General features: G+C 35.1%; 1 protein-coding gene across 5 annotated transcripts; it reads right to left on the bottom strand.

The window, feature by feature from the left end:
• Positions 1-521: 521 nt before the first annotated feature.
• On the bottom strand, positions 522-10,459 carry LOC103722868 (FAM133-like protein). 5 transcript variants are annotated; one of them, XM_008813566.6, is made up of 3 exons: positions 10,347-10,454; positions 6,211-6,290; positions 522-1,861 (listed from the first exon to the last, which is right to left on the bottom strand). In XM_008813566.6, the coding sequence occupies exon 3, from the start codon at positions 1,797-1,799 to the stop codon at positions 942-944; it is 858 nt and encodes a 285-aa protein (XP_008811788.1). In that variant the 5' UTR covers positions 1,800-1,861; positions 6,211-6,290; positions 10,347-10,454; the 3' UTR covers positions 522-941. The 5 variants fall into 5 exon arrangements, with proteins under 5 accessions (XP_008811788.1, XP_008811789.1, XP_088578180.1 ...); XM_008813567.6 differs by having other exon boundaries at positions 522-1,827; XM_088722054.2 differs by having other exon boundaries at positions 6,211-6,892; positions 10,347-10,437.
• Between the last annotated feature and the right edge of the window lie 1,775 nt (positions 10,460-12,234).

Raw genomic sequence — 12,234 nt, 5'->3', positions numbered from 1 at the left:
ACCTCGCTTGTTTCTATAATAATGATAGCTGACATGGAGATGCATATTTCGCCTAATTAGAGCCTGTAATTAACATCCTTGTATTTACATGTTTAAGAGCACCGTCAGAACTATAGCTAGCTATTCTGGAGATCCCAGCTTAACAAATAGGAGTTCGATTACTGCAAACTGCGAAAAAACTAAACAAAGTCACCGTATCGTTCCATTTCAAAGTATCAGTTGGACCCGGCAAAATTTACTTTCAAATTCAAATCAAGGACACCAAAAATTTGCTAGCAAAACCCTTTTTTAGATGCATACACTGCTAGTAAAACTTGCTAAGAGTGGTGAAGTACAACCTTTTTCTCGTCATCACATCAGGATCCACAGAACCAACATTTCAACCACGGGATGAAGAACTTTATCCCAAATGTTTATCACCCTACGAATCTTAAATTAAAATATTAGAAATTCCGAGACACGGTTGAGGCATATACCAGGTGCCATCGTCCCCCAAAAATCAAAGGTTACTGCCTCCAAAGTTTAATAACAAGCCAATAACAGAAGATTTCATATGCAACTTGAAAAATAAGAAGTTCCGCTTAATACAGTTGCAACGGTTGATTGGTTCTAGCCACATCAGTCTGGAATAACCAAATTAAACATTTGAGAAAACATAATTTGAATGGAGTCATCCAAGGCCACCCAAGTTGTGTCAGAAGCAACAATAGAAGTTCCAGGCATGCAGGGCACCAAAGAACAGAAACCAAAAACAGTCACAAGTTTACTCATGCAAAACATGTGTTATGTGAACATGCCCAAATCATCAAGTAAACCATTCTAAATCAGGTCTTGTCATCCCCTGCCCACCTTGAACTCGTAGGTACTGTAGCCTTCCACGTCCAGCATCCAATCACTTCCCAAGCAAAAAGAATGATGGATGGTTGGTACTAAAACCAATCTCAACTCCTGTCACCTGCATCAGGAGATTGCTCTCTTTCATTCTCTCCCTGCTTTCCATTTGAATCCACTGAATTACGATGATGATCGTGGTGGCGATGGTTGTGATGGCGATAGTGGTGGTGGTGCTCGTGCTTGTGATGAGGCTGCTTGGGATCTTTTTGCTTCCCAACCTCCTCCCAGTTGTCATCTGATGACTTCCCCACAGAGTGGCTCCTATCATGCCTGTGATCATCAGAATCCGACATGGAATCATCAGTACTTGACCTATGATGGTGCTTCCGCTTCAAGTGAGTCTTCCTCTGTTCAGAGTCTGATGCTGAGTCATCATCTTTTGATCTGTGGTGGCGCTTATGGTGCCTAGAGCGGCCCTTTCGTACTCCTCTGACTTCTTCACTACTTGATCCAGAGCTGCTGGACTCTGTTCTCGAAGAACGACGTCCGTGCCTCCTCTTCTTGGAGCATCTCTTCCTCTGATGATCTTCCTCAGATCCACTATCATATTCATCACTGCCGCTCTCACCACTTGAGCTTGTGTTCCTTTTCTTAGATCTGTGTCTACGTCTCCCAGTGTCTTCCGAGGAGTCAGAGTGACCATGTTTCCGGGGTTTTTTGTGAGTCTTCTTCTTCCTGTGCTTCCTGTCAACGTCACTGTCATCAGAATCACTGTCATAATCAGATGCTGAATTAGTCTTCCTCTTGTGCTTTGTGGCCTTCAGCTTCCTCTCCTTCGTTTCGGCATCAGCTTTTGCCTTGGCTGCAGCTTCTAGCTTCTGTTCCCATTTTAAAGGGGCTTCTTTCTTCTCCAGGATTCTCTTTTTCTTCTCTTCAACCAACTGCAAAAACTTCTTGCTATCCATTTAATATTATAAAAATCTGACCTGACACCTGCATATCGGTGAGATGATGCAAGGAAGTGCATCTCACAAAAGAGAAAAATCAATGTTAGTTCTTCATGCATCCAATAGTTGGTAAGTTCTGATATATATTTCTGAACTCTAAAGAAAATACTAACAAGTCACACACTCAGCATAGCAATTATATCAAGTGGTCAATCAAATTTTTATTCAACCTTTTAGAATTATAATTGCTCATTTTTGTTTGATTTAACAGAAAAAAGAATATGAATTGATAATATTACATTCAATTCCTTCCTGAAACCTCCTAAGGAAAATCTCGAATTGGATCCAAAACTGACAGGTTGGTATGAGCTTATCCCAAGTAGGAATCAATTTTCTTAGCTCTTTCTATCCAATATACCCCCTTTGGCCTTTCCCATGACACAAAAACAGATTCTTTGGCGGCAGTGGCACTTTCAAAAATCGGATTCCCATCCACAATGGATAGGGATAGGCGAGCACTTAAAGATAGGCATACCATCAACGTAGAAGGAAGAGATCCATTTTTTACAAAGATAGTCGGGCCTAGCTAATCCACTCACTTAGAATAAGAAAGAGCAGCCGAACCAAAATCTGTTGAAAAAAAATGATATATACACATATAGATACGTGTATGTATGTGTGTGTGTATATATATATGTGTGTGTGTATGTATGTATGTGTATGTATATGTATATGTGTGTGTATATACATGTGTGTGTGTGTACATATGTAGGCACATACACATATTATGTATATATATACATATACACATACACATTATATGTATGTATTATATAGAAGTCCATCTAGGCAGTTTCTGACACCAAAAATGTTAATAGGAAAATTAACAGCAGTTGATGATATCTTCAATCTTAGTTGCTGCAGAATAATTAATGGACAGGAGGTATCACAACAAGTGGCAATAACGCATGAGAATCTGAAACCAGTCACCTCCAAAGCACATGAAAAAAGAGGCAACATCATGTACAGTCGTCTGCCAAAAGTTACTTGCCAACCCAGGAGTAAATGGACAGATTTTAAATGCCAAGATGTGGAAAAATGACAAAGGGGTGGCAAATGTGTGTGGGAAAGCAGTTGCGTGAGAGGTGTAAGATGAAGCAAGACTCAACCACTCAATACTCATAGCATTGTCCACCAAGTATAATGTAATGCCAACTAGATCATGTAACCAAAAAGATTCTAAGGGTCAGACAATCACATGACGTGAACTTACTGCCTAGCATCTAACACAGTAATGAGACATTTTTCTTTCAACCACAGTACTCTAAGCAGAGTGAGAACTGATAAGCCATCTGTGCAGCACAGAAATATAAAACAAATGCAAGATGTAGGCATACAGCTTAACACCATAATTTAGTGGTGCCTACTTTTAAGGACTGCATAATATAGGCTTACCGCTTGGCATCCAACAGAACACAAATGAAGCTATTAACAATTATGACCACTGTTCATGCAAGTGAAAAGCCATCTAGACAGCACAACCAAAACATCTGAAACAAATCTAGGTGGGGCTACTGGTTAGCATCTGAAAGAAACTGCCAGCAACCACCTTTCGTCTAGAATCTATACAAGATAGATAAAATTTTTAAGATGCTCGTGGCCTACAGATCATTAACCAGCAGATCATTAACCAGCGGTGAGAGAACTCAGATCCTGGACCCTCTACACATGTAGGTTACAATAAGAATGCACAGGTAAAAGGTCGAAGGATCTAGAAAAAAAAAAGGACAGAACTGTTTCAGGACACCTGGCCTCCAATAGGAACCTATGAACAACATATCTTGGATTTCACTCAAGCGGCTAATAGTTTTTTTCACAGAAGCAAAGAATAATGTACTTCACCATTCTATGTACAATTCCTAGAACACGCACTCAATCGGGAACTGCACCTCGCACGGCGCCAGCGGAGACGGCAGCAGCGAGCTCAGGAAACTGAACAACAAGGAAAGGGAAGAGAAGGATGGACGCAGGAAAGGACACGCAATAGAAAAATACTAAATGAAGAAACCTTGGCTAGACAAAGAAAAGACAGAAGATAAAAAGCTAGGAGCCGGACTCCCGCCAAATAGCTTGCCCTGGTTTTCAGCATGTTACCTCGCAGTGGATCGAAGCTGCCAATCTTCACATGAATAGCTAAGGATCAAAAAAGTCCAACATTGATTCCTTTCGACGTGTCAATTGTACAAATACTGGTGGCTAAGATGGGTATATCGTATTCAATAACTAGCAGTTCACCCCATCAATCCTCCAGGACCCAAGAAGGCAATGAGTTAATGGGATTTCTATAGTTCTACCAACTGCAGATGAATGGGAAGATGCACACAATGAAAAGAGAAAGGATGTGACTTTGCACCATTAATGAATATTCTTAATAATTGGAAGGATGTCAATGAACAAACACATTTCAACTAGACAGACGAAGCTTATACTTGCATTATGCCAAATGATTTTGTACTTGTGTTATTACAATCTAAACTAAAAACATAGTTAATGGTGATAGCATAAGAATATCAAATCATATCATGTAATAACAATAATTTTATATTCAAAGGCCTATCATGCCATTTCTAGTAAAGTAGTACAGCAATAAAGACCAAAGCATATGTTCAAAAATGCAGGAGTAATGCTAATAAGGGACTGACTAATGGACTAACAAGAGCCTATTAATTCCACTCCCTTGTCTCTTACAATGTTTTAAGATGCACATCATTTGTCGTAACAGAATGACAGGTAAGAAAAAACCCATGCAACTATAAGTGGCACTTGTGAATAACTCCGTGCAACCAAAAGAAAGCCCCAAAAATTTGACCTGCTTCAAAAAGTTATGAGCTCGATGTGTTTAGGCAATGATATCATATAGTACATAGTGAATAATTATCTGAGTTGGTTCCCTTCGACGATTCTCTAGAGGTCCAAAGAATTATTCCATGAATCATCACTTCAAAACCATATGTTTACGATGAGGAGTTTACCACTCTCTGTCTGCACATCAATAAACCATGTTGCAGAGAATTTTTATTTACACCAGTGATTGTCTCATACCAATTATGTATCTTTATCAAAGGGTACATACCTATGATTCTAGTACAGCATGACAACCAAATGCAGATGGAGCAAGAAAAGAAAAGGATAAAACATGACTAGATACAATTTCCATCTAGAACCACAGCTTGACAAACTTTCGTGACCAATAAAATGATCAGTAGTTGGTAATCCTGGGAACTGGTCCAGCTGATTTAGCGCTTCCACAAAACGCAGGTGTGAATGCTTGTCCCCAACTCCTAAACAACAAACATTTATGCTGGCATTCACAAAATCAGGTGAAAAATTCTATGGTTAATCCAGGCAATGAGAGCCCTCCCTCTTTTTTAAAAAAATAAAATATGGCAGCATTGGATCTTCTGCTTCTAGTTCTAAGAAGCTAGTCCGAAGCATTTTCATGGCTCTAAAATGCAATGCATATGCGGCCGCATATGCTGATATCATCCCTTGACTAAACCAAATTACCTATATGCAGTTACTATTTCCAGCCATATCCATGAGGGCCAAAAAGGCAGTCCACTTAACATTGTGCGACTAGATATGTGTTGGACAGGATGTTTGTATTAATAATGTTTATTAATTATGCTATCACTACTAACTATTAGGTATCAAGTAGTCAACACCAATTGTTAGCTATTATTGCCATTAACATTGCTATTATTTATCAAAAAATCACAATTGTCGTTTTGTTGTATCCGATATTAATTTATCTTTAAAAGGTCAAAAAAAGTTACTAATCATATATCCATCTGCATACGCAACCTGTCCATCGGCATATGCAACCTGTGTACTGCGCATGTGCTACATGGTCCCTTGACTGCCCGCATACTGCATCTGTCTATTAAAGCACTTGGCATGGTTTCTAAAGAAATTTTCCTTAAGGTAAATGCACAGATAAATCAGTTCTACAGATAAGCAGAACAGCAAAATTAAAATGAATTGAAGTGGTTCAGAAATAATAATACATATTAATCTTAGCTTTCTTTTAAGTGGCAGATTTGTTGATTTCCTTGGTTCCTGTACATTTTACTTACCTACGGTCAGGCTCAGTTCTTGTAGTCAAGGTTGATTTTTATGTATGAGCTAATTCGCATATCCTGTAGAATAAACATGGTGCATGATGCTTCTGCAAAGGCTGGTACTCTCCTATGAAAACTCTCGATCACTAAGAATTCATGTGTGGTTCGGATACATTATGTTCAACTTTTCAATAATAATGATGGGGTGGTCTGGATCATTAGAATATGAAAAAAAAAAATACAACCAAAAAATTGTAGTGTCGAGAATGAAAAAACAGGAGGAAGAACCACATGATCAACATTCTTACCTTATGCAAAGGCTTCTGGAAAGCAGGCTCAAAAACCTTAAATCAACAGGAAGGAATCTTTTCTCCTTTCCAATTGGAATCTGAGAAAGGAAAAGAAAATTTAAAGTCAATAACCATAATGATTATATCTAAAAAGATATTTTTTTAAAAAAAATGAATGGGAAAAAACTGATGCAAAAAGAAAGGACAACCAAACTTTCAACCCAATAGGCTAAAATGGCAGAGTGCTGAAAATAGGGGAAAAAGGAAATGAGGGAGGGGGTAGTTTTTGGCAGTTTCAATTCATAACAAGGGCGTAAAAGTAATGAAGAACTACTTAATCACATCAACATTAGATATAAGTCAGACACTGCAATCACAAAATTACATGTTACAAAGAAGCTGAATCACCATGCATTTAACTCAAAAGGCTCAAATCAGATCATGCATAAATGCCGTTGACAATCCAACAAATAAAGAAGGACTAGGCGAGACATATTTATACAGTGGAATGTGCTCCACTATATGTGCTTCTGCAAACTACGCAAGACATGTTCCAAAATCACATATGTTTGAGTTTAAGGCGAGGTTCACAACTTATCATCTCATTGCCACTTTCCTCATAAAGCTAGACTTCTATATTGTACCTCCCCATCCTACAATCTTTAAAAAGAACAACGGGACATCCATCGACAAAAGCACTCTGCAAGGACATCAAAAATTCAGGCTAATCATCATAGCTTCATGAGGCTCAAGTTCATATTAGACAGAGATAAGCCTTCTTACTGCTGTATATGCCTAAATTTAAGTTAGAATTTTAACCCAAGTGTGAGGGTAAAACTCGCACGTTATCAAATTCTAGTCGCAACTTAGGACCCACAAGCTTCAACCTAGGGTGCATTTGCTCTGATGCATAATCATATATAACAACTCAAGAAGCATCAAAATAAGAAAGCAAGAAATAAACATCAGCATCTTTAAATACTAGGTGATTCTACCTCTACAAGATTAAATAGAAAGTAGAAAATAAATAACCATATAAGAGTACTAACGTATAGACAAAAATAAAAAATAATAACTCCAAAATAAAAAAAAATGAACATTAGAAAAAATGTAAGATTCAAAAAGCGAGACAACACATATAAATAAGCAAAATAAAATATAAAGCAAATACAGAATGAGAATGAAAACAGAATATGTGGAACTAAATGTAGAAAGCAGAACATGCAAAATGGAGACCACAAGAGAAAAAATAAAAGCAATACATGAAAACAGAAACAAAAAATAAAGAAAAAAACATTTAATAGAATGCACAAACTGAACAAAAAACAAAAAAAAAAAAATACAACATAAAAATAACTGAAAAATACAAAGCATGCATTAAAACAAGATATGGAAGTGCAAAGCAGAACAATAATAAAACAAGTGAACTAAAACACCACACAGATCAAAACAGAAAATGCAATAAAAAATATGTTAAAAAAATCAATAGAGATACAAAAGACAGAATGAACTAAAAATCAAATATATATACATATTTATAGAGAGAGAGAGAGAGAATAGAATGCAGCACAGAATATACAAAACACGAAAGATTAAGCAACCAGAATTGATAAATGATAAGTTAAACATACAACAGATGATTAAATACATATAATATGAAGAAAAATAAAAACTAAATAAAAACATCAACTGAACAAACAAAATAGACAAAAAAATAAAATAACATAGATTCTAAAACTTTAAAATATAGAAATAAAAGAAAAAATACCCAGCATTCACAACCGATCTAAAAAAAAGGTGTAAAGCAAAATATAAAAAACATAAAAGTTGAGGTTAAGATTAATTAATATATAAGACAAAGAACAAGAGAACAAAATTAAAACAAAAATGAAAAATATAAAAACAGAATGTGCAAAGCAGAAAGTGCAGAACTATATGTGCAAATAATAGACATACAACACACAGTCCACAGAAAATAAAGATAAAATTAAAATGAGCAGAAAAGTCAAAATACAAAAACAAGAAAAAATCATAAATCAGAAATAGAGGAAAGAAATATGATAGGCTACAAATATCATAAACCACAAACGTACAACAGAAAATCAAAATCATCACAAACCTCATAAAAAATACCAAAAGTATAAGCGAATCCTCTCAAAATAAAGTACAAAAGAATAAAAATAAGTTAAATAAAAACTACAGAACATAAATAAAAGCACAAAATATAGAACTAACAAAAGAAAAATTGCAAAATATAATAAATTATGTCAAACAAAAAAAATGCAAAATCAGAAATATAAAAAGTAAAATAAGCAAATTACAGAACAAGAATTTAAAATTTTAATAATTGTATATATGTCAGATACAAATGAATAGGGGCGAGCCTTGGCGCAACGGTAAGATTGCTTCATTATAAACTTAGTGTCACCGGTACGACATGCAGAAACCCGCATGCAAGGGTAAGGCTGCATATATCTGACCCTTCACCAATCTTGCAATGGCAGGATCCTCATGCAATGGTCTACCCTTTTTTATCATATGTAGATGGGTATAATCATGAGTGTGAATAGTATTTGTTGGTTATCTATTAAGCTTGCAATTTGGATTAGCAATTCAGTCTAACTTAACCTTCAACAACATCAATAATGACATATTTAAGGGAGGATTCTTTCCAAGCTTCACTAATATGATTCATACTCTTTCTCCAAATTTGCTCCCAAAGAAAGAATATAATAAACAAGAAAAAGGAACCAGCCGAAATAACTTCAAGAATGAGTCTATTTTCCCACATACTTTCAACAGAAGAAACAGAGGAATCTCGAATTAAGGTAATACTATATCAATTCCCCAAGATCCACGATATAAAAAAAAACTACTGATCAAAAAATCAACCCAGAACCTCTGTAGAGACAAGGCATTGACAACTTAAGGACCACATCCAAAAAAGATATTTTCCAAAGATTCAATAGAATTGATGCCCATAATTTGTTCCAACTGTTAATGTATCAAACAGCATATATTTTGTAAGCAGAGTAAGTTAGTTACCAGGTCATACTGCTAGGAGATTATAAAAACAAATTATGCAGTTCATTCTGCCAGTATGAAAAATTCTATATGCTGCTGCAATATAAAAACGTCACCAGTGTGATCATAGTCTGACCTAAGAAGTTAATGGCGATGCCATAGTTTCCAAGTACAAGAGTCATCAATATAAGTACTTCAGAATAAACTCAGGGAACAACAAAAGAATCAAAAATAAGGATAGTAGTACTGCAGGTCAAACACAATCTATCCTGGCAAATAAGGATCAGCAGGACACAAAATTGCCCCATCATGATCAAATACAATAAACAAGAATCACCTTATGCCAGGACCAAATACACCAATTCAAAGTTGCTTAAAACCCAAACAAGAAAGCTTCTTTACTCTCCAGAAACTTGATATGGGAGAATCTAGACCAAAATTTATAATTACAAACAAATAAATACAATAAAAAGATAAGCATATCAGAAAAGCAACATTAATTATTGAAAATTAAAACTAATTAGGTGGAATCAAACACATTACAAGACAACAAAAAAAATGTTAATCATCCAAAATTTCATTATCATCCAAAATCTTCACAGGTGAAGATGCAAGAACAAACAGATCTTGGTCAGGCAACATACCTTTAAAGGGGGAAAAACCCTTAAAAGAAACACAAAATGAAATACAGCAGAGAAAAAGGCAATACGATCTAAGATTCAAGCCTAAAAGCACGTATCCAGAGAAAAGTGGGGAAAACCCCTAAAAATCATGGTTCCAATTTAAACACACAACTAAATATAAGGAGAAGAACCAGTTGAAATAACACCAAACCCTAAACAAGCCCCACGACAATGACGCCAAAACCCTAAACCCCGAACTCCGCGAAGAAAACCCTAAAGAAGGGCAAAACCCAGCGCAAAACAAGGATAACACCTCCCTAAATTCCAAGATCCGGACTCCACTACAAAGAAAACGGATGAAATAAAAAATAAACGACATCCCAACCAAAAAAACCCTAAAAATAACAAAGGAAAGGAAAGAGAAATAGGAATCCGAGATCTACAAGGCCCTCGATCAAAAGAAAGCGAAGATTAGAGGGAAAAGCAATTAAAGCCCTAATATCTTACCAGACGGACAAGAAGAGAAGCAGGAGGAGCAGACGCGACGAGGACGCGACGAGAGAGACGAAGACTCCTCCCACCCACCTCCTCCGATAATGCGAAGGGCGCCATAGCCCGGGCGGGCCCGTATTTATAGAGACGTGTATATACGGTGTTAGACTGTACATACTGTCGGGTCGTGTGTAGACTATGATCCACGGCCGTCCAAACCAATATTGGGCGGTGGTGAGTCTTTGCGTGTGCGCTTCACACTGGAATGCCGTGTACCCGCCCATCTGGTTCTTGACTGCCGCGTTAAGATTCGCAACGAAGCATCTGGTGAACGGCTCTTATCCTCTTAGTTTTTCAACAAAGAGTTTTTTTTTATTTATTTTGTAAATAGCTTTGTAAACGTTGACATGATTAAATAGCACCATATTTTTTTTCTTTTTATGCTACATAAAGTTTTGCTGTAACAGTTAATTAACGGGTCTTAGGACATTTATTATTTGATTCCAAGGTAATCTTGGTCCAACACAAAAAGAAAAAGGCATATAATAGTAATCAATCTTATAATGGAAAATCCTAATTTAATTTGATGTGGGGTTTGGTATAGGAGAGACACTAGCCTCGTTAGGTATTTTAAAAATGGATCAAATTTAGAGGCATCATCCAAGGCTTCATGATAAATCAAATAGAAATAAAAAAAAATCATACAAAAGCATGAATATTATACTAAAGTTAGCTAATCAAGTTGTTAAAACTCCTCATAGTTAGATCTAGTGATTTGGAATCATCTAATTATTTTTTGAAAAAATGTTAAACTTACATAAGCATGCATTCTTTATGCGTGCCTTTCTCATGTGGCATGAGAGCCGAGTTATGAGTAATTGATATTTATGAAAAAAAGAACATGTAAGTTGCATGGTACAAGGCAAGCTAGGGTTCTTATCCAGCAAATAAGTTATAATTCATAGCTTTCTTGGTATCTAATCCATGGTATATATTCTCGATGTTCATATATCTCTAAATAATATATATTGAGAGTGAACCCTTAAAAAAGAAAGTGCAGTTAAAAATACTTTTTCTGCTTTTCATCTCAATATAATTTTGAAGATCATATAGTTGAATAGGATCCAATGGGAAATAACTTTGTTGAAGAAACTAGGGTTATAAATTAAAGCTAAATATAGATCGAATATTATCCAACCGAATCTATTTCAATTTAGATTTGAATAGATATTCTTATGTTCTAATATAACATGCATACTTTTCTAGTTAAACAAGTCCACAAACACCTATAATAAAGAAAAAAAATTTTAATATAGATCTATACAAATAATCAAGCTGAAATCCTCCCAGATTGTTGCCTATTATTTAGACACTATAACAACATTAACTTCTTGTATATAATTATGCTTTATTATACTTATTCAAAATTTATTCACATTGTAAAATATGGGGATTTCAAATATATTGTGATATTTCATGTTTTAATAAATAATTATTTTTATAAAACATTCAATCCTATTCCTTTTATCAAAAATAAAAATTAATAAATTCAACTTATTATTTATACTACTTTGAATTTTTTTATTAAAATTTAAAAAATATCAATAATTTCAATATATTCCTATATCTGTATATATTTTTTGTGAAGTTCTTAAGAATATATAATTCATGATTCTTTTTATTCGTATTGCTACTAAAAAGTAATTAGGGTATTTAATATAGAAAACTTTTAATACTTTATATTATATTTTTTATCTAAATAATTTTAATTTTTAAAATATTTTTAATACAAATCATGTTGTATTAGAGATCCATCACCCTTAGTCAAATTGGTGTTTTTGCAAGTTTAATAATGCATCTTAAACCATTATTTGATTAGGGTGCATTAATTGCAATCTTGACA

Source organism: Phoenix dactylifera, chromosome 5 (assembly GCF_051530095.1).
Source record: "Phoenix dactylifera cultivar Ajwa chromosome 5, Ajwa_hap1_PhDact_Kaust_v1.1, whole genome shotgun sequence".
NCBI lineage: Eukaryota > Viridiplantae > Streptophyta > Magnoliopsida > Arecales > Arecaceae > Phoenix > Phoenix dactylifera.
The sequence above is the reverse complement of the archived record's forward strand: the minus strand, read 5'-3'. Positions and strand labels throughout refer to the sequence as shown.